This window comes from Talpa occidentalis, unplaced genomic scaffold (genome assembly GCF_014898055.3).
Source record: "Talpa occidentalis isolate TD23 unplaced genomic scaffold, MPIMG_talOcc4v2.1 talOcc4.3, whole genome shotgun sequence".
NCBI lineage: Eukaryota > Metazoa > Chordata > Mammalia > Eulipotyphla > Talpidae > Talpa > Talpa occidentalis.
This window is the reverse complement of record NW_023603184.1, coordinates 103067268-103091417: the sequence shown is the minus strand read 5'-3', so window position 1 is coordinate 103091417 and position 24150 is coordinate 103067268. Positions and strand designations below refer to the sequence as shown.

Genomic DNA, 24150 nt, shown 5'->3' with positions numbered 1-24150 from the left:
TCCCTTCAGGGTCCATGAGTAGCTTATGATGAGAGAATGAGGAGTCTACAGGTGGCCTCTCAGTAGCTGCTATTCTGAGCCTACCTAAGTGACTTCTTTAAGAGATAGGGCTTTGTCTTTCATGAACTTTTTGACCTCAAAAGTCATTATCATCTGCCAATCAAACACATATTACATATCATAAAGAATTCATTTTGAAACTGGCTTTAAGAAACAGAAAATAGAGTCTCAGCCCCCAAAAGACTGAAGTTTCTGGTATCAATAAGAAAAAGATATTGATTTGAAAGCAACATTATATGGATAATTTTCTTTCCTAGAAGTGTGATTATGATTGCATGTGTATGCATGAGAACACATCTGAAGGATACGCATAAAATGTTAGTAGTAATCTCTGAGTTTGAAGATTGTAGGTGATTTTATTTTTTTTTAAGATTTATTTATTTATGTATACAGGAGCTGGGATATAGGCCAGAGATGTGGGGGGTGAGAGGATTCACCAGCAGAAGTACACTGCTGAGGGGAGCAACGGGCAGTCAACAGAGGTCTGCTGCGCCATGTGGGGAGCTCCCTGGCCGGCGGGGGGGATCGAACTTGTGCTGCAGTAGCTGCAGAGAGCTTCATAGGTTGCTTCTTAACCCCTTGCGCCACCAGGGAGGCCCCAGATTTTTATTATTTTTTAATATTTTACCATGAGGTTGTGACAGACCCTGTGGGTTTTCCACCCAAAATCATGTTCTCCTTTCCTCTCATCCAGCTGAACCCAGATTTTGAAGCTCCTCCACAGGGCCAAGTGCTCAGAGCTTATGAGTTTCTTCCCCAGTCCCACAAGGGTAATCACCATTGTTCTAAATTAATCATAGTGTTCCTGTTATATTTGCCAGTGATTGGCTTAGATGTGTTCCTATGATACAGTTCTGCCCAATGACACAATGCAGGAAGTACTCTGGGGCACTTCTGAAAAAGAGACACAGGAAGAAATAGCTTCAGCACAAGTTTTGTATCAGCAAGTAATACCTCCTGCAGTGCTGACTTAGAATCACTTGGGACAAAAACCAACACCTGTGGATACACAGGAAAAAAAGAAACCAAGATGGGAGGGACCTGGAGCCCTGATAATGTCATCAAATCAACCAATTCTGAAATCATTCTGCCTCAGGACTCACGGCATATGAGTAATCGACTTTTTCTTTCTTGTATGAGTCATTGATTATTCTGACCAGTTAGATGGGAGTTTTCTGTTAACTGCAGAATAAAGGATCCCACCAGATGGGAAAGCATTGCTTTCTTATGGAGAAAATACTTTCTTAAATGCAATTTTTACCTTGTTGCTTTATTTTCCCTGCCTTTTAGCCACACCTGGAATAGACAGTCTCAGTGAGGTTAATTCAAAACATTAATATTAATGTTAGTGAAGAGACCTTTTATCTTGATGTAATATATATAGTCCACATATTTCTTTGCTTGGAGAAAATAAATATTTGAATGGCTAACGATATAGCTAAACATATGAATCAGTGCGTCCTTCCAGCACCATTAGCAAAATAGGTTGCCCTGGAAGGACCACTTACATACTGTCAACAAAGGAGTTAAGGAAATGCTACATTGAACTGAATAAACAAAGCAGAGAGAAATGTCAATCCTTTCGGTTAAAGTTCACGTATTTGGCATAAAAATACTCCATCTGCTATTGTGATCTCCACAGGGTAACCACAAATGAGCACAAAGCATACATGGAAATATACCACTGTGGTTGTATTTCTTACATGTTATTCCTTTTTCCAGGTTCTCATAATAACTACATAAACAAATCTGATGAAGGAGATTTGGGTGAAATTTCTCAAAAGCTTTAACTTCTTTCAGCCGTGTGAAGATTATATCCACATCTTCACTGGATCGTTCCAATGGTCTATAGAAAGGGAAGAAACAACACAAAAAGGGGTATCAGTAAGGATACTTGAGTTAGCCAGCATCGTTCCAATTATATTCAAGTTTATGCAATTATCCCATCGTAAGTATTTCACTGCAAATATTTACCCACCCATGTCCATTATAAGAAGTTCCAGGTCTTTATCAAAGATTCACTTTAAAACATGACTGTCACACTCCAAAGAGAAAAGGCGAATGGCCAACAGGCATATGAAAAAATGTTCAGCATCACTTGTAATCAGGGAAATGCAAATCAAATCAAAACTACCATGAGATACCATCTTACACCAGTGAGAATGGCACATATTAAAAAAACTAGCAACAACAAATGTTGGGGAGGATGCAGAGAAAGGAACTCTCCTGCACTGCTAGTGGGAATGCAAACTGGTCCAACCACTATAGAAAGTTGTGTGAAGATTCCTCAACCTGCTAAAGATGGAGCTTCCATATGATCCAGCAATTCCACTCCTAGGTATTTACCCAAAGGACACAGAATCATTAATTCAAAAAGGCACCTGCACCCCTATGTTTATAGCACCACTACTTACAATAGCTAAGCTATGGAAACAACCCAAATGCCCAAAAATAGATGACTAGATCAAGAAGCTGTGGTGCATATACACAATGGAATATTACTCAGCAATCAAAAAAGATAAACTCATGCCATTTGCGATAACATGGATGGAGCTGGAAGGGATCATGCTCAGTGAAATAAGCCAGAAAGAAAAAGAAAAATATCAGATGGTCTCACTCATAGCAGAAATTTAGAAAACCTAAATAAGGGACCAGGAAAAAGACTAATTATAATAAAGTAAAACTCAAAATCAACAAGCAACTATAAACCAGAGACACACTATGGGGGGGAGGAGTAGGAGGGATTAGGGTCAAATAAGGGGGGTGGGAATTGTATGGGGACTATAACCAAGATGAAAATGCATACATTGTGCAAAAATGAAAAATGATGTAAAAAATATATAAAATAAAATAAAAATAAAACATGACTGTCACAGATGGTGGTATAGTGTGCTCCATAATATCACACATATGTATGTATGTATGTCCTTTATTTACTTTTTCTGGCACACAGCTCCCAAAACTTTTGTAATTTTCTGTATAAGAGCTATGTAGCTTTTGTTATAATATTTTGTCTTTTGTCCTCAATTCCTTAAGTCCCCTTAGAGCCACAAAGGTAAAAGAGTGTTGGGCCTCCCCGGTGGCGCAGCGGTTGAGCGCTGGGTTGCGAAGCTGCCCGCAGCCTCTGCAGTGCCGGTTCCATCCCCGGCTGCTCCCCGGCCACCAGAGGAGGGTCCCACATGGCGCGCAGACCTCTCCTGCCGCCCGCTGCTCCCCTCAGCAGTGTACTTCGGTCCTTCTGCCTGCTCTGCTCCCCGCTCTGGCTCTGGTGAATTCTCTTACCCTCCCGCGCTTCTGAATGTACCCAGTGCTTGTATAAACAAAACAAACAAACAAACAAACAAATAAATAAAACATGCCTCTATAAAAAAAAAGTGTCATATTATTCATCACCTTTTTATATTAATAATGTGACTTTTAAAAAGTCCCTAGGTATGGGGCTAGTTTTCAAAGGAATCAACTATGTGATTAGAAGACAGGACCTTAAAGATCAGGAAAAAAATAATAAAATAATAATAAATAAATAAAATTAGCAGGCAACTATTAATCAGGGACATTTTGCAGGGGACAGGGAGGGAGTGGAATTAAAACAGGGGAGGGAAGAGACAAGGGACTATGGTGATGGTGCACAGGTGAACTGGTGGTGGGAATTTTATGGGGACTTTCTCCTGAGAGGAGAAAGCATACATTGTACAAAAATGAGTAATGATGTAAATAAATATAAATATATAAATTATATTTTTAAAAGATAGGACCTTCCAGCCTCAGTCTCTGACCTGCAAGAGAGAAGGGGAACTGGAGATTGAGTTCAATTACTAATGGCCGAAGATTTCATCAATCATGCCTAAATAATGAAAATCCATAAAAATCCCTGAACTAAAGGCTTCAAAGAGCTTCCTGCTTCATAACATGGAATTCAGTGAGAATGGAGTGCGTGGAGAGGGCATAAAAGCTCTTCCCCTTCCCATAACTTGCCCTATGTACCTATTCCATTCTGGCTATTCCAGCTGTTATATCCTTTTATAATAAATCAACAATCTAGGAAGTAAAGGTTTTCCTGAGTGCTATGTGTCACTATAGTAAATGAATTAAACCCAGGGAGGAGATTGTGAGAACCTCTAATTAAAAACCAGATTTGCTCATAAGCACAGGTGACAACATGAACTGGTGACTGGCATCTGAAGGGAGGGAGGGAGGGCGACAGTCATATGGATGGTGCCCTTTACCTGTGGGATTTGATGCTGTCTTGGGGGAGACAATATGAGGAGTGTGAGAAGGAGTTGAATTGTACACACCAAGCTGGGGTCTCAGAATTGCTTGGTGAGTGGAAAACCCACACTCTGGTATCAAAAGTGTTGAGAATCTGTTAGTGCAAGAATAAAGGAAAAGCAGGAGGGAGCCTTTACAGATGGCTATGGCAGGAATCAACATCAGAGTCATGAGTTCAAGGTGATGCTCAGATGTAGTGCTGAATCCCCTAGAAGCTCCAGGATATGGTAATATAAATGAAAATGTAGATTTAACTTAAAAATTGAGGCTATAAGCACAAATGCCTGCAGAGGTCAATAAGGTAAAAGGAGTAACAGTTTAAAAAAAAAAACTATAGTTGACTATATTGAAAAGAGTAAAATGAACCAAATATAAGGGGGGAAATCTCTACTATAAGAAAGTAATAGTGGAAGCACAAGGACAGATGAGAACTCATACTCACTGGTGGCATTTTTAGGGAATAATGAGGATTAAAGGGAAATGCAGAAATGGAACTGTCTACTATATTTCTGTGGAAATGTGGACCAGTTATCAGATCTTCCAAGATACTATCCAAGGAAAGATAGTATCTGGATGTTTGTTGATATTTCTTAAATACCATATGGACCACACACACAAAAATATCTACAGGGTAGTTTCAATTTATTGACTACCATTTTGTATTCTCTAGATTAAGATGTCTAGAGACTGTTTCTTCTTACAGAAGAAACTGGACTTTCATAAAGCAGAAGAAAAACTCATTTATTTCTACACCACCCAAAAGAACTTCAAGACTGTAACCAGGTTCTTTGAAGACTTAGAAACACAGTCAACTTGAGACAACCAGAGCAAGGTTGAACCTTTCTTCTTGATAGCTCTGAGTATTCCCCAATTAAGCCCTAATAATGTCTTCCTACATTTAAATATTGAAGGTACAGAAACATCAAAGACCATAGTTTATCTCTCATTGCTTTCGCTGGGAACTTCGTGAAGTGAAAAACTCCACTCAGCTATTAGCTGACATCTTTACCATCCCACCTCTGTAATCAGTAAGAATTCTTCATTGCCCCTCTTCTCTATGAATCCAAAATTTCCTAATGCCAGTTAGAGTCTCCACAGAAGTCATTCCTGGCACTTCCTTAACAGATCCCACAGTGCCCAGGTAGAGGCTGAGCATGTAGTGAGACCTGGATGTGATGTTCTACAGCAAGCTCAAACTGAACTCATCTTTTCTCTCACATCTGTTATTGCACCTGCTCTCCTTATTTCTGTGCATGGAGCAGGGTCATCCTCCTCAGCAGATCCAGATCATTCCACCAACTCAGACTTTCCCAAACCCATCCCCCTCTTCTTAACTCTTATTGTCACTGCTTCTGTTGAGGGTCAACATGGGGCACATGAAGCTGAACAGCATGGCAACCCTTACCTGGGGCTAGAAAGCTAATAGTCAGCAGAAGTATTTTAAGCAGGGTAGTGGCACAATCTGATGTGCATTTTGGAAAGATAAACTTAACACCAAGCAGAGGCAGATGCGAGATAAGTACAGACCAGCAGCCAAGAGACCAGTTAGGGAGCTCTCATGGTCTAGCAGGATGATGATGCAGGTTTCTCTAATTATAACTCACTCGAGGCGCTCCTTTCAACTCCCTTAATATCTGTACAGCTGGTCCCTTAAGTAAAAGTAAATTAAACCTGCAAGTATAGAGATGTTATTTTCCTTAGCCTGGCATCTGACCACCAGGGCACATTTTAAACCACTTTTTAAAGAAGTTCACTTTTAAAACATGTTCAAACAACAACAAAAAGAATCATTTACAAGAGAAGACACTGTGGTAGGTGAGATTTAAAGGTGATCCCCAATGACCCACACCCTTGTATGCTCAATCCCCTTGAGTATGGGCAGAAGCTGTAATTCACTTTTAGTCAATAGACCATGGCAAAAGAAGAAATGGATCTCCGTGTTCGTGTTAAAGTGCATGGCGAAGGGAGAGATCATTCAAGTCCCTAATCAGTGGAATTTAAGTTAACCAAAAGGGAGATTTTTTTTTTCCTCCAAGATGGGCCTGACCTAATCAAGTAAGTATTTTACAAGAGGGTCAAAGAAGGAAGAGATTCGTTTGCTGCTCTGAGAAAGTAAAGTTCCAGGTTGCAAGAGGGCCATGGAGTAAGGTCTACATAACCGTTACCTGATGATAGCCAGCAAGAAAACAGGGACATCAGTCCTACAAAGCACCAAATTCTAGCAACAAGCAGGTGAGCTTCGAATAGGACCGTGAGCTCAGAAGGGAGCACAGCCCACTTGGCACCTTGACTTCCACCTTTAAGACCCTGAACAGAAGCTCCAGACAAGCATGGTGAGGTTCCTGACCACGACAGGGCCAGAGAATAACTATGGGTTGTGTGGGGCCACTAAGTCTGTGGTAATCTGTTACATAACAATAGAAAACTAAGACAGACGCCGTTATTTTCTCACATTCATCTCCTTATGACTGGCTTAGACTGTACTTCCTTCACAGAATCTTTCCTTAAAACGTCCACTCTCTTCTCTGAAGTGCAAATGTAACAATTTCTTTGGGGGCATCTCAGCTCATTATTTTGTTACTGCACATTTCACACTTGTAGATTTTTGTCTTCTTGGAGATAACATCATTCATCTATTCATTTAGCAAAATATGACATGAGTCTTTTTTTTTTTTAGAAACCACTTAATTACTATGTTTTCCTGCTTTGTTTTAGCTTTTTCTTCTCGTGGTTCTTTTGCTCTTTCTGGATGAACTTCAGAGTCTGTCACTAAAAACTTTCTAATTTAGTTGGAAAGGTCAGACAGTGATTGATTCATCTGAGGTGGCAAGTGGTGCAAACTAAAAATATTTTTGATAAAACATCTTTTAAGTAATGGTATAATGCCTGTGAGAAGTACCAAGAGATCCTTCTTAAAAATGTCAAGTGAAAAACTCCACTCAGCTATTAGCTGATATCTTTACTATCCCACCTCTGTAATCAGTAAGAATTCTTCATTGCCCCTCTTCTCTATGAATCCAAAATTTCCTAATGCCAGGTAGAGTCTCCACAGAAGTCATGCCTGGCGCTTCCTTTACAGATCCCACAGTGCCCAGGTAGAGGCTGAGATATTTTAAGTAATGGTATAATGCCTGCTAGAAGTACCAAGAGATCCTTCTTAGAAATAGGTTTATAATCTTGAAAGAAGTGGTTTAATACTTATTTATATCTTTTTATCACATTTATCCTTCAAATTAAGAATGCAAATTAACACGCCTTTGCAATATGAATTATCAATAATCTATGGAACTTTAAATGAATCTCCATTCACCAAACACATTCATTCATAAATGTACATTCATTTTATTGATTCATTTCATTCAGTAAAGTATATTGTTTTCCTACTGAACATTAGATCCCCTTCCTGGAAGAACAAAGATGAGCAAGATGCAAGGCCTACCCCCCAGGAGCTCACAATCTAATAGGGAAGGGAGTCACGTAGTCAGAATGAGAATACTCTAGTATAAAGACCGTGACCTGGGTGCATACAATGTGCTGGGCAGGACCTTGCTGCAAATATACAACAGGGTAGGCAAACATATGTTGGGGAGGGAAAACGTTCCCTTTTATCTCTCTAGGTTCTTTGGCTGGTCTAATCATTACGTTGACATAGGCAGATTAACAGGGGAAACACTAATTTAATTACATACATATAGAAACCCCCAAAAGACATGAGAATCAAAGGGAATGGAAATTTTACATCATCCTGAGCCACAGGAGGGGATAGGGGTCTGGGCTTTCAAGGCACAGGGCAACTCACATAAAGTTAAAAAGAGCAGATGTTTGGTAACTGTTTCCCCTGCCATGCAGATAAGTGTTTCAGATTTTAAAAAAATAAAAAAGCAAAGTCCTCTGGTATCCTTTGGCAATAGCTCTCTTTCTGATACAGTTCTCCTATCTAAACAGTTAAAGAAGAAGTAAAGGTTTTCCTGAGTGTGCTGGGTCTGATTGCCTTTACTTCAAAATGACCCAGAAAGTGACACATGTGCTCCCCTTCAATGGAACTACCAATAGATGTGCAAAGGTTAAGGTTAGCAAAGGTTCGAGATTCCGGGTACTGCTCACATACATCATGCAAATATGAAATTTTAATATGCTCCTATATCTTAATTCTTGGGACTCATTAGCCAGTTTCTAGGATGGTCAGGACACAAAACAATAACACATGAGTTTTGTTTTTTTTTTTAAAGATTTATTTATTTATTTATACAAGCACTGGGTACAGTCAGAAGCGCGGGAGGGTGAGAGAATTCACCAGAGCCAGAGCGGGGAGCAGAGCAGGCAGACTGATGAAATACACTGTTGAGGGGAGCAGCGGGCGGCAGGAGAGGTCTGCACGTCATGTGGGACACTGGCCAGGCAGCCGGGGATCGAATCGGTGCTGCAGAGGCTGGGGGTAGCATCGCAGCCCAGCGCTCAACCACTGCACCACCAGGGGAGGTCCAACACATGAGTTTTTGTGGGGAAAAATGTACAATAACTATAAAATCAGTCAAAACATAGCCTCTTAGCTGACTTCTGTTTGTCTGTATAATAATCGCTATCTGCCATGGAGGACCACCTCCTCATCAATTAGCTGCAGAAGCTCTGCGGGGGCCTCTCCTGGGGACAGCAGATTCCAACACCCAATAGTTAGACCTGTGGGGGTGCAGGAAGTAGATGGAGAAGGGGGAAATAAAGGGGGTGGGGAAGGGGTTCTCTGCACTGCTGACTTCCTATAATCAACGAGAAGGCTGGATCAAGAAATGGGCGACAAAAGCAAACTTAACCAGAGCACTGTCATCTGGCAAGAATGTATGTAACACTTAATTCCCTCTACTGCACCTGCATTTTTCTTAATTTCCAAAAGTCATTTGAAGATCAGTAAAATGAACATGGGTGTCATGTTAACAAAATACATTTGCATTAAAATGATTTTGCACATTGTGTTGACTCATTTTGTTTGACAGTAACTTGAGGTTATAAAGAGTTAGGCTCCTCCTGCAATGCATTGTTAATCCAAGATAATACATGTGAACTTTATAAACTATCAGTGTAAAAGGTTACAAAAGCTATTTTTACTTGTACCATCCTCTTGGGCCTCCCCTGGTGGCTCAGTGGTTGAGTGCTGGGCTGCGAGGCTGCCCGCAGCCTCTGCAGCGCCGGTTTGTTCCCCAGCCGATGGCGAGGGTCCCACAAAAAACAAACAAACAAACAAAAAAACACTTGTACCATCCTCTTCATCATCATTAGCCACAAAAACCTTTAAAGAATAGTTTCTAATGAAAGAAATGAATAAAGAACTTTAAAACATATACTAGAATTCTTGAGTGCCCTTGGAAGATTTTATAAATAGGTGTACAAGTTTGTTTTTTTCTCTTCTCTAACAACAGTAAGACCTCAACTCCTACATACTTGACAATCTCAGCCTTTTTGTAATACTGTTAACTTTCAAAGAACTTTGAAAATTTTGATCTTCACAGACCTGTTAAATGAAGCAGATATTTTGAACCCCATTTCAAAAACAAACACATTTGACAGAGGTTAGATATTAGCATGCTAAAATTGTGTGTATTTATAATGCCAACGATGACATGGATATATCAAAAGTCTTTGAAACTCAAGATGTTTACCACTTATCATGTTATCATTTTAATTATATGATTATTAACCACTTAGAATACTGAAATGTTTACTCTCTCCTAATTACAAGTTTTTCCAACAATGTCAACAAAATTCATAAAGATGTTGAAAATGCACTCACTCTATCCACAAATATTTTTGAGCACCTATATTAGAGGAGAATAAAGCACTTGGGTGATATAAAAACACAATTCCTGCATCCAGGAAGTGAAAATTGGTAAGATTTGTACTGTACAGAACTTATCAAGGAGAAATGGGATAAGAAGCACAGTTAAAGTAGGAAGGAAGGGAATAGAATTCAGAGGAGGAACAGATATCATGTATGAATTAAAGTTCTACAAAGACTTGATTGTAAATTCTTCCTAAAATCAGCTCTTTCTTGTTTCTTTCTATGACTACACCACCACCATTGTTTGGTCATTTAGTCCTAAAAACATGGCCAATCACAAAGACCCTTCTTCCTTAGAGACATGCTCTTCTCCCTCCATGTTCCTCCCACAAAGCCCTCACCATACCACACACACAAGCACACACACACACAAAGACATGGAGACATATTCACAGACACACACAGACATGTATGCACACAGATATAAATACACACATATAACAAACACACATACTAACAAAGCTTCCTTTTTTAAAATTTATTTTATTTATATATATATATATATGTTACATTATTACTTTTGTACAATGTATGCTTTCTCCTCTCAGGTGTAGTCCCCATAGAATTTCCACCACCAGTTCACCCGTGCACCATCACTATAGTCCTTTGTGCTCCTCACTCCCCTGTTTTGATCCCTCTCTCTCCCCATCCCCTGCAGAATGTCTCTGATTTATAGTTGCCTCTTACATTTGGTTTTTTTACTTATTTGACCCAACTTTAGTCAGGCTTCTGAAACTTCTCCTAGGCCTCTCTACTATGTCCTTATAAAATGCAGTTTTAGCAAGAACCCGTTGGCCAGTATAACCAGAGCCACCCACCCCACCATCCTTTCTATATTCCCCTCTTTCTGACACCACCCCCATAACTGGTCAGGTTCCTCTTCCTCCACCATCTCCAGGTGGTGTCTGATCAGCAGGCCAGACTTCAGCAAGAATTCTGTTGGGCCAATTTAGCCAGAAGCCCTCTGCCCCTGAGGTTTCCTCTTAGTAATGTTCCATTCACAGACCCCCTCCCCACCAGCCCCTTGGCTATAAATTTCCCCTAGCCCATGCTGTATTTAGAGTTGAGCCCCATCTGGAACCCCTACTATAAAATCCCATTGCAGTGGCTCTCACACCTATTGCAATGATTCTGAATAAAATCTACCTTACCATCTTTAACAAGTATTCTGGAATATTTTTTCTTTAACCACAAACACACACACTGGCACACATCCCTCAGTTCAATCAGTTGCCAAAATTCTCTCAGTTTTTAAGTCTGTCCTTGTTGAGAATGAATCAGAAAAATCCCCTTGATCGGTCCTGTGACCTCAGGTGCAACTGCAGTATTTGACCCTCACAGCTGAGGCTGACTGTTGCAAAACAGGTCAAGACCTCTGCAAACTTTCCAAAATATGACCTGCACAGCTACCACCAGGTTGCTGAGCACTGAAGTCTGCAAATGCCTCGCTTAATACCTCCCTACTCAGAAATCACACTTCTTGCTTTTGAGTACCTATGAATGAAGAGAAAACTACCTCTTGGGGTCCCAAATGAGATAGGAGAGATGTGACTGGAGTCGCTGTGCACCATTTCAGCCCTGAACAGAGCAACTGGAGAGAAGAGGATACCTCCCCTTCCCTTTTGCAAACAGCCACTCTGACATCTGTCCCATGCTGGAGAGATGCCAGCTCTGGGGTCCAGGGCTATTAGGACAAGTATAAAATCGAAGGGCAGGAATAGCCCTGCTAATTGGTATTTAAATAATGCTTGAGCCTGCACTTGTTTGAGAATGGAGAGAGGAAAATGTCCTTGACCAGGCTCAGTATATTGTAACTTGTTTCATTATAATGAAAATGAAAATATAAAACCAAAGTACAGCTTTGAACAACTTTAACAGACCCTTTTCAAAAATCTTCTCTGAATGTTCCATGAGCTTCTAAACTCAATACCGGTTAGTCATAAGTTGCTCCACAACATACCCCCAGCAAGAGGTTGTCTAGGCCCCAGGCAAATTGGGATGCTTACTCCCAAACAGCACATAAAATAGAACTCTATCAAAATCTCCCCTGGCAATGCACTTGTTCTTCTAGCACTGAGTTTAAAATAATTTCTTAAAGCTTCTTAAAATTTTAGAATGGCTTCTAAAAAGCTAATGTTCCCTCAAGATGCTTTCCAGGTAAGTTTGAAATGATGACTACTTTTTCTCTTATTTTCACCATAGTAAGCAGAGGCTCTAAAAATCATTCCACAGTGCTATACTTAAACTTGAGATGACTCTGTTCAAAAGCAAAAACTACAACTAAACATTTGGAGAGCCCTAGAGCCTTAGGTTGTGAGGATTAGAGAACAGCAGTCCTCTAGAGTCAGATCCTTCACATAATCTTTTTTTAGCAATCTCTGTCCTTGGGCAACAAGAAGAGCCTTGAAGGAGAAAGAAAGTGGGGGAAAAAGGAAATATATAGAGGAGGGGATGGTGGAGAGAATTGGGGATGCAGTACCTAGAACAGTGACTCTCAGTCTTCTTACCATCCCAATTTGCTGTGGCCTCAAACACATGCTCACACACAGCAGTAGAGGGAAGCATATTTTGAAAGGAATTTTTGAAAACACTTTTCTCTCTGAGTCAGCAAATTGAAAACCTCTGCATTTGAAAGAGAATTGGGAGTCTCCCTGGTAGCACAAGGGGTTAAGCATCGCACTATGAAGCAATCACAGCCTCTGCAGCACAAATGCAATGCCTGGCCGGCCAGGTAGAAACCCACATGGCAGGGCAGACCGCTCCTGTCTCGCACGCTGCTCCCCTCAGCAGTGTATTTCAGTCAATCTGCCTGTTCTGTTCCCCACTCTGTCTCTGGCGGATCCTCTCACCCCCCACATCTCTGGCCTGTGCCCCAGCTCTTGTATGCATAAATAAATAAATCTTAAAAAAATAAATAAAGAGAATTGGGTAGGATACTGTAAAGTCAGATACATGTTACTATATATTTGTCCAAAACCCATGAGAACCCTAATATAAACTCTGGGCTTGGGGTGATAATTATGTGTCACATAGTTCATCAGTTGTAAAAAATGTACCACTCCAGTGGGGAAGCTGGTAGTAGAGGAGGTTGTGTATATGTATGTGGGGTATAAGGCAACTGTCTGTACTTCCCACTTAATTTTACTGTGAACCTAAAACTGCTCCAAAAATTAAGTCTATTTTTAAAAAAGAATGAGAAATGGCTTATGAGTACAATACATAGACTAAGCCTTGGGGATTTTCACTTGTTTATTTTAAACCCAGCTATTCAATGAAAGCTTCATGTATCCTATTGCCTCTCCAAATGCTTTCCTAGAGTCACTTCTCCCTACAGGATCCAGAGGCAACCGTTTCAAATGTAAGTTGGATCACATCATGTCTCTGCTCTAAAGTCTGCAGTGGATCCCCACTGCACTCAGAGTGAAAACCCAAGTTCCTGCATAAGCTGGCACCCATGTCCCACTCCAGACCCCTGTTTTCCTTGGAACCTTATCCTCTTCTATTTCCCTCTTATTCCCTCTTGTCCAGACACACAGGAGTCTTTGCTGCACCTTGAAGGCCCCAGAGTCCTGTGATCCTGTTCCTTCTGCTGGGGAGACTTTCCCCAGTTACCTGCACGACTCACCCCTAGTACAAGTCTGAGCACCAACACTCTTCTCAATAAAGGCGGCACTGACCACCCTATTTAAAATTACAATCTGCTCAGCAGCACCCAGCCCACAGAGAAACACTCAAATCCATTAAAATAGGCCCCAAATCAAAATGGTTCTAAAGTAGAATATATAAGTTAGCACCAGCAACTACAAGTGGATTTATTTTTCCTGTGTTGCAGTAATCAAGCTATTCTTGTGGTAACTAATCTCTCCTGCCACACAATGCTTGTAGTAGGATATAACTATATAAAAAATGGGGGCAAGTTTCGATTTTTAGCTTAATTGATAATGAACAGAGAGGAATAGAAAATCTGGTATGTAAACAAAGGGATGAAGACAGGTCTCTATATTAGGAAAGAGATTATGAAAACTTAAATATGCAGTCTTCCTATGGAAACAGAATTCAGGCAGAGGACTAAATAACAAGAATTCCAGGGTTCCCAGCAAAGAATCCAAGAATATAAAATAAAAACTTAGGATGCCCAGATAGGTGCCAAGGGTTTTAACCACAATGTATTTCATCAGCTCATCAACCTGTTATTGAACTACACTGACTTATCAAGTATCAAAGAAAGTCCCACAGTTATCTTTAGTTTACTAGCAAAACAGTCTCTATGTATATTTTTTGTTTTGTTTTGTTTTGCTTTTGTTTTTTTTGTGGGACCCTCACAGCCCTGCAGCCCAGCGCTCAACCGCTGCGCCACCAGGGGAGGCCCAACAATCTCTATATTTAATGACTATGTGTAATCTGTACATTTAAGCACTGCATAGAATGGCAAATTTTTTTCTTTAATATGACAAATTTTCTATTTATTAAAAACATGTATTATTTCAATGTAAAAGGAAGAGAAATTTTACTTCTATCTATCATGGAGTAACCAATGCCAGCTAAACCTTCCACAGTAAACAATTTAAAAATTGAACAAAATAGGGCCTCCCTGGTGGCGCAGGCAGTTGAACACAGCCTCTGCAGTGCCGGTTTGATCCCTGCCAGCCGCAGAGATGCCTGCCATGGCGAGGTAGACCTCTCCTGTCTTGCCCGCTGCTCCCCCCAGCAGTGTATTTCATCAGTCTGCCTGTTCTGTTCCCCACTCTGACTCTGGTGAATTCTCTCACCCTCCTGCACATCTGGCCTGTACCCTAGTTCTTGTATAAATAAATCTTCAAAAAAAATTAAAATAAAAATTGAACAAAATATATGAAGCCACTGCTTTCAGACACTGGATAAGAAGTAACAAAGAAATATGACTTCAGAAAGAAGGGGACCACAAGAAGGGATCCACACTATAGTGTTAATGTTTTGCCTGGAGACACCTTCTGGAACACAGGCGGAGGGAGGAATTGCAGAGCATGGCAGTCCCCTGGGGCAGGTGTTGCAGCAGTTAGAATTCAGGGGTGCTGGGCCTCCCCTGGTGGCACAGGCAGTTGAGCGCAGTGCTGTGGAGCTGTCCGCAGCCTCAGCAGTGTAGGTTCAATCCCGGCCTGCCAGCGAGGGTCACACATGGCGCTGGCAGACCTCTCCTGTCGCGCCCGCTTCTCCCCTCAGCAGTGTACTAGTGTATTTCATCAGTCTGCTGTTCTGTTCCCCGCTCTGTCTCTAGTGAATCCTCTCACCCTCCCACGCATCTGGCCCATACCCCAGTTCTTGTATAAATAAATAAATAAATAAATAAATAAATAAATAAATAAATAAATAAATAAATGTTTTTTAATAAGAATTTTTTTATAGAGGCATGTTTTATTTATATATTTATTTGTTTGTTTTGTTTATACATGCACTGTGTACAGTCAGAAGCATGGGAGGGTGAGAGAATTCACCAGAGCCAGATCGGGGAGCAGAGTAGGCAGAAGGACCGAAGTACACTGCTGAGGGGAGCAGCGGGCGGCAGGAGAGGTCTGCGCGCCATGTGGGACCCTCCTCTGGTGGCCGGGGAGCAGCCGGGGATCGAACCGGCGCCGCAGAGGCCGCGGGCAGCTTCGCAAACCAGCGCTCAACCGCTGCGCCACCGGGGAGGCCCAATAAATAAATATTTTAAAAAAATAATTCAGGGGTGCTGAGGTAGCTGAAATTTCCAATAAAGTGAGCAGAAAGAAGGAAGCTGCTCATAGGTAGGACTCCAAATTCTAGCACAAAGATCACAATGAGTTATCATGTAGGCTAGACTTGTGCAAGCCAATATTCAGGTGAGGTTTGAGAGACCACAGTTCCTGGGTAGGCAGATGAATGGAAACACTGCAGGTTACAAAGTGCTGATGTAGCAACTTGGACAGCCAGAGTAGACAGACCTCACTGATGACCCTGGACATTCATTTGAGATGCCAACAAGGCCAATCTAGCCCAAGACTAGACTTAGAAGACTTAAAAATAAGCCTCATTAGAAGCAAGCTGATCGGCCAGTAAGTTAAGTGCTTATGAAAATGGAAGCTTGACATTCTTTAAAGAAACAAAACGCAGACTCTAAATATCATAGCATTACAATGTCTAGCATATGATCAGAAATGACTACATATGAAAATAGGAAAATGTGACTCATAACCAAAAAAATAAATAGTAACTGACCCAGGGATGACAGATGTTGAAAATACCAACAGCTTTAAAAGAGCTATTATGAATATGTTTCAAAATTTAAAAGATTAGCATGATTGAAAAAATGAGGAATATCAGCAGTGATATGCATATTACTAAAAAATGGAAATTCTAAAACTAAAAAAATACATAATATAGAAAAAAAATCACCAGATGGGCATCAGAGTAGCTCAGCACTGCAGAAAAGAAATATCAATGAAACTTAAAGCAGGCAGTAGAAATTACCCAAACAAAAGCATAAAGAGGAAAAAGGACAAAAAAAAAAAAAAAAAACACTACTGACTAGTGACCTGTGGGACAATATCAAGAGAATTTAATCTACATATAATTGAAATGTCAGAAAGATAAGAGCAGAAAAATATTTGAAAAAATAATGGCTAGGGCCTCCCTGGTGGCACAAGGGGTTAAGTCTCAGCACCATGAAGCAATTCGCAGCCACTGCAGCACCAGGGAGCTACCCACATGGCGCAACAGAACTCTCCTGTCTTGCCCACTGCTCCCCTCAGCAGTGTATTTCAGTAGATCTGCTCATTCTGCTCCCCACTCTGTCTCTGATGGATCCTCTCACCCTCCTGCACTTCTGGCCTATACCCCAGCTCTTCTATGTATAAATAAATCTTTAAAGAAAAAATAATGGCTAAAATGTTATAAAGCAAAATTTCAGCTTTGAGTATGGTGGATTAAAAATAGCCACAAATGCTTTTATTATTTCCATCAAGAAGTGGGACTACAGCCACTAGGGAAAGCTGTGTGGAAGTTACTTAAAACACTAAAAATGGATCTACCATATGACCCAGCGATTCCACTCCTAGAAATTTACCCAAAGGACACAAAAACACTAATCCAAAAGGAAACCTGCACTCCTATGTTTATTGCAGCACAATTTATAATAGCCGAGATATGGGATATGGGAACAACCTAAATGCCCCCAAACAGATGAATGGATTGAGAGGTTGGTGTATAATATATTCACAACGGAATACTACACATCGATCAAAAACAAATAAATAAACTCATGCTATTTCTGGCAACATGGTTAGAACTGGAAGAGATAATGCTAAGTAAAATAAGTCAGAAGGAAAAGATAAATATCAGATGGTTTTACTTATATGTGAAATACAGAGAAACTGAACAAAGGGTCAGGAAAAAGATAAAACTTGCAAGCTGACCAAGACCTGAGGCAAACAGCAGTGAGGGAGAGGGAGAGGGGACAAAACAGTACAGGGAAGAGTCTAGGGACTGTGGTGATGGATCACGGGTGCGATGGTGATGAGAGAACTACTACAGGGACTTGCTCAGACACCTGAGGGGAGAAATCAAATACTGTCTAAAAATTAACTACAATGTAAGAAAATAATGTTAAAAAAAAAAAAGAAAAAGGGGGACTAATCACCGCCTCTGGCCCCATGAATCCAGGCTGGCCTGTGACCCACAGATGTGGTAGAAGTGATACTATGGTGCTCGTGTTTGGCACTGCTGCTAACACACTGTGCTGCCTTGAGCAAGATGTTTAAACACCCTGGGCTTTGGTTTGCTCATAACCAAAAGGGAGCTATCAGGCTAAATTATCACTGAAGATCTGTCTAGCTTTCAAAAAGTCCATACTCTAAGAGGGGTTATATATTGAACCAATAAATAAATAATAAATTAGGATGCTATGTCAAAGCGTTACCCTATAATTACTTGGCAACTGAAAATCTATATATCTTAACAAAAACAGAACCTACTGCTAAGTTAGGAATTTGGTTCCTGAATTTGGCCCCAAACTCAGGAATTTGGTTAGAATGATGCTCAATGAGTGGTAGAGCTGGCTCGGGCCCTTGCAGTTAAAGACTATTAGTAAACTTGAGGCTACTTAGAGCACAGAAGGGGGCATTTTCCACCAATATTGTGAGATTCTCTTTTCATTCACACTGAATAGGCTGTTAATAGATCTGGAGAGGTTAGTACAGAAAATATTGAATAAGATTTTTTGATAAATTTTTGTTAAACTAAATAAAACCCTTCATCATACCCACCAAAGTCCAAGACATGTTGCCTCCATAGTTCCAAAACTACAAATGCCAAAGAAAACAGATGCCTTGAATTTCATTCTCTTTGGAAACAGCTTCGGGTATCCCTTCAGAGTGTAAAATGGCAAGAGCCGTCCTCACCAACACAAATTTCCAGCATGCCTCACTGCAAAGAATGGAACGCCCCAGGCAGCAACACAATTTGTGCCAAGGACATATGGCAGGCATTATGATGAGTTTGGGATAAAGATTCAATTCGACAGTCTTCTTTTTACTGTTAGTCATTTTGGTTTTCAAAAGTGATCAGAATTAACAGTGCAGGCCAGGTAGGCTGGGATGTAGAATGCTGATTTAATAAAATGAAAGCAAGCCTTGCACATATTTCAGGCAAGGTTTGAATTATTACATGCAGCAATTTGACTGCTGAGGCAATATGATGATTAGAGACGGAGTTTGCAAAAAGCTACTGGCTGGCTAATCCTGGTGTCATTAAGGGGTTTCGTTACAGTCACACATGGTCCATTTAGTAATATGATATTGTGACCCACACCAAAGACATGGCTCTAGTTGGAGGAATCATAACCAACTTCTGGTCCACCTTAGGACACAGAAGGACTGAAGAGGTGGACCAGAAGTTGATCCACCTCTTCAGCCCTTCTGTGAGGAACAGGAGGCCACTTCTCAGGGCAGTAAGAATCAGAAGCTCACACCCACCCCAGTCCCAAGTCTCTGAGCAAGCAAATCAGGAAGTACCTTTGTTTCACAGCTTTTCTTCACCGAAGTAGAGATGAAGGGCATCCTAATTCTCATTTTCAGTCTCTGATCCCTCATTCAGCAAGTTTCTTGTATCTCAGCTACGGGCAAAGTACATTGAAAAGTTCTTTGACAGTTACAGGAAAGACAAGACTTCAATTCTGCCCTAAAATAACCTCTGACCTACAGGTGATCTGAGACCTCTATCTACAAAATGACAACGCACAGATGAAAGTGGCCCAGTAGGTCCATGTAAAGGTAAACAGGGGTCAATATAAAAACTCCTGGGGATTCAGAGGTAGACAAGAGTGACTAGAGAAGACTGCACAGAGAATGTTTTTCTTCTAATTCTTGGCTTTTAAAAGACAGCATTTTAGCTGAAATTTGAGCCTGGTCATGGAAAGCAGAAGGAATTGTATAAGCACAAAAGGTAGGTTTCCAGGCAACAAGTGAGAAAGCTGGATCAAAGTCATGAAGGTAGGAAATTATACGCCAGGAGTAGCTAGTCGTTCCAATGGTTTGATGTTCCAGTGGTTTCTTAAAGAGGAAAACTGAGAAATAAGATGGGCACCCTACGAAGGCAGGGCAGGAAAGTAAGCCAGTGAGGTTACAGACTTTATTTTGTACATCATGGGGGGCAAGCAAAGATTTTAAGGAGACCGCAAAAATCAGAGCCATTATTTTGGAAAATTAGTGTTCTAGCAAGAAATTAACTGGAGGAAAAAGGGACAAAAGGTTTGATGCCTAATAAGATTGAGTTTTCAGGTTCCATAGGCAACATTGTTCACAATATCACGCAGCCTTTACTTCATAACAAAAACATCCACATACTCAGTGAGGAGTGACAATAGCCATGACAATAACCATGACTCTATATATGTGTACATAATTATGGTTTGTTACTCATGTGGCATGATCAGTTTTTGTGATATTAATTCCTTCTATTATTAATAAATCATCTTCTTAAAAAGCATCTTCTCTTGCCAATGCCTATTTATTTATAAGCAGAGTGTTCCAGTTTTCCTAGGACAGTCATGGCTTATACCTATAATCCCAGCAGAATTATTAATGTGCCCCCATCCACTCTCAAAGTATCCTGGTTTTACATCCATTTAGATGACGCCTCTCCTGACCCTCTCCGCAGTTGCTCTCCTGGCTGTCAGGGATGGACTTAATTCCTGCAATTCATAGCCCTCTCCCATCACTCACCGGGTGATTATGTGGTCAGTTTGTCTCCCTCCCCGAGTCACAGATAATCCCCATACTTCTGGCTGTTGAGCTTCTGCTGCCTTGTTCCCCAGCTCCAGGGCAGCAGGGTACAGCAGGATGCAACTCCAAGTGAAAAGACACTGGTGTTGGAGAGTGGGGTACGGGATGGAAAGCGCAGGGAGGGGACACAGGGACTCTCGAGAGGCAAGGGCAGATGAGACCAGGGCTCTCCAGCTGTGGATGAGTAAGATTCCGGACCTTCGTATTTTCTCATCTGCAAGCATCAGTGGGTGTGTGAAGATGATAAAAGGGTACATAGAATCAGGAAAACTAAAAATGTGGCTTGACTGCATGCAAGTAGTCCTAATTATAGTCATTTATTTGAACATCATATGAACCATTTGTGCCTAATTACAATGCTGTCAAAGAACAAATATGAAAGGTGCCAGATCATTTTTATTGTAGCTTTGATTATAATAGCAAACTCTATATATGTGTACATAATTATGGTTTGTTACTCATGTGGCATAATCAGTTTTTATATTAATTCCTTCTAATATTAATAAATCATCTTCTTAAAAATGTGAACATTACATCTATAATGATATGAAGGATTTGTTGACCATTTTTAAACTCAAATTAGCCTTATAAGATAGGTCTTATTATCCTGAAGATCAGGAAACTGAACTAGGAGATGTTTAGCAACTTTCCCCTAATCTCATGGTTAGTGGGGGTCACCCAGAACTGGGACATGATTCATGGACTGCATTCTCCACCCCATATTTCATATCAGAACCACCTAGAGAGCTGTGAGTGCCCCAGGCAGGCTAATCACTGGGAGTCACTCCAAACATTTGTCCAAACACACATTGTCACTCTCTTTAGAAGGGAGTTAAACTATCTGGAGTTATACATTAATCCACTCTCTCAGGACCTTATTTAAATGATTCTCCCATCTCTAAACAGCATTCTTTGTGCAAGGATGTGGTAAGTCTAGATTTGTCAGATTTTGTAAATATAAATACAGGATGCTCACATAAATTTGCATTTTAGGTAAAGGGCAAATCATTTTTTAGTATAATTAGGTTCTACTGGAAAAATCAAGACATATTTAAATATTATCATCTCTAGGTAAGTCCAATTTACTTCACCTTTTATTTCTGTTGAAGTTTTAAAACCCTTATAGATTACTGCCCCCAGAAAACTGCCTTGATTTCTCACAGATTAGCCCTGCTCTGGGTTTACCTACTCCACTATACCAAGACTTGTCTTACTTTTTCTGTTTCTCACTTCAACTTCAACTGCGGCCCTCAGAGCACAGGCTACAAGCCTGGTGGTAGTTTGCTCTGTGTAAGAAAGTAAGGAGAGCTGTGGGATTAAGAGAAGCTTTTACCCAGAGCTTCAATTTTAATGAAAGGTTTTTGAGAAGACATAGTCTTGCATTTTTGAATTATTAAAAGATAAAAAGTATTTATCAAATGAATATACAGATTTCTCGTTTTTCATCTCAGTTAATACCCAGTATTTTAATGAAAGTCAGTGGGTCATAAATATTTTTAGGTGCAGAAAAAAACTGCACATTTGAAAATATATGGAATCCCCAGAATCAGCACAGTAGTGCAGAAGCGGTGAGCAGGGTCCTTGGCGAGAGCTGATTATGCTCACGTCACCAGCCCATACAGCTGGCATTCTTCCGCCCAAGTATTCTCGCCAGGAAGTGTGATTTCTTGATGAATCCACAGAAGCTTTTTTTCTTCCCTCTTGGCTGCAAAAAAATCTACTGGCTCCCACAAACTAGCGTAACTTCCTACTGGCACTGCTCAAAATGCGATAAATCAAATATTTTATTTAGGAACACTATATATAGTGTGTGTGTGTATACATATACATACACATACATAACATTATAAATAGCTCCATTTTCTGTTTTGATGAGTGTCCTTATAACACAACACCAGCCAAAATTAAGAGGGTTTTTTTTTTCTGATGTATTTTCCTTTATGTGGTAAAGTGGCAATGCATTTCTTGCATGAATGGCAACCTGTGGGTGCATTCATTCTTCCAATGACCTTGAGATCCATGACTGACAGCTCCTAAGATTTCGCTTGGTAGAGCTCTGGGCCTGTCTGTGCACAGCAGCGATGCACCCCGCCCCACTCAATAAGCAGCTCATGTATCCAAACAGCATGAATCACTGAAGACCGGCACCTTGTATGTTTTCTCCCATCAACACAGTAGTGAAGATGCTGCCTAACCCAGACCACAGTTATTTTGTGGTATGCTTAGAAGAAGACCTAAAAAGCACAGGATATGTTCATGAGTTTATTTAAGAAAGGGACGGAGATACAAGTGTTCACACCTTTTTATATCTTGAATAGGAAAACCCAAAACTATGACTGTTACAATACCCCAAAGCCAAATTAGATACATTTTAAAAGAAAGTTGCCCACTAAAGACAGCAGATTTGGCAAGTAGCAGGAAAATCAAAAGTAAAAACCAAGAAGAAAATGCAAAAATTGCTTTGAGGATGGTTTCAGAATGGTCTCAGGTAAAACTCATTGGATAGAAAAAAAATGTGGTAAAAACATGGCCCCAAAGCAATTAGGATCAAAAAGATGCTCCTATAAAAAAAATCATCAAACTACAAATTGTACTGTGCTCAAAAGGCATAGCTGAACTGGCTGAAAAACAGAGGGGAACATAATTTTTTATGGGGGAAAAAGCAAAAACAAATGATTTCCCTCAAATACTTATAATTGGATAGATTAAACATACATTGACAAAAACTGAGGGTTAAAAACAAACACATAAACAAAACTTGGTCATGAATTTTCAAAACACACATCTTACTGAGAGATAAAACAATTATGCTGAGTGGAAAGAGCCATCCACAAAACACCACCAATTGGAAGATTCCACTTACATAAAACTCTAGAAAATGAAAATTAAGCTGCAGTGACAGATTAAAAGCAGATCAATTATTGCTTAAGGATGAGAGGATGGGTGGGGCCAGAAACAAAATATAAAGAGGCAGCAGAGAATGAAGGGTGATGAGCATACTCATTATCTTGATGATGATGGTCTGTCAAGTACACACATCACGAAAGCTTTCCAAATTGAATGATTTAGATATGTGTACCTTACTGCATGAACTTCTACTTCAATAATAAAGTGGTTTCTGATACATAAGTAAAAGTGAAGAATGCAATTGTTCAATTGAACTAAAAAATATTAAAAGATTTAACAATTTTGTAATATTTTAATTAGAAATGATAAGCCTAATATTAGTGTGAAAGATTCACGAATGGCAGTGAAAAACAAAGTGATTCTCACAGCCCAGAATACCCACCTTCTGCAGGTCTGGCTATCTCCAGGGTTCAGAACTGACCACTACTTCATGTCCTCCCCTGAGGCTCACAACCCAAAACCCATGGTATGAAGATAAAAGGAATGTTCCTTAAAGATCTTTAGCAACATGCTGATTCCCTGAAAACACCACCAGTCACTTCAGCAGGGTCTCTCCCCCTTCCACCTCCTAATTGTGGTTAGCCAGAACTGAGGAGAAGGAGACCTGGTCCACACGCAGTGGAGTTACATTTCTGAGTTCTCTGATCGACTCTGCTGGATACACACAACACTGACAGTCCTCAGGTCATCAGAAAATATGAAAAAGTCATTGGCCCGGCTGGACCCCAGATTCACATACACATAGAACTTTGGCATCCAGCAGAGTCTACTCAGCATGGGGATAATCTCTTTGATCTCAGTTACCAGACT

The 24150-nt window shown here is 40.4% G+C and overlaps 1 protein-coding gene across 1 annotated transcript in view; it reads right to left on the bottom strand.

Annotated features, from left to right (window-relative positions):
• RAPGEF4 (Rap guanine nucleotide exchange factor 4) overlaps positions 1 to 24150 on the bottom strand; it is a 279874-nt gene that overhangs the window by 238871 nt on the left and 16853 nt on the right. Inside the window, exon 2 of the mRNA XM_037523555.2 lies at positions 1764 to 1906. Within this exon, the coding sequence (XP_037379452.1) occupies positions 1764 to 1906 (143 nt within the window). The remainder of the gene's footprint in view (positions 1 to 1763; positions 1907 to 24150) is intronic.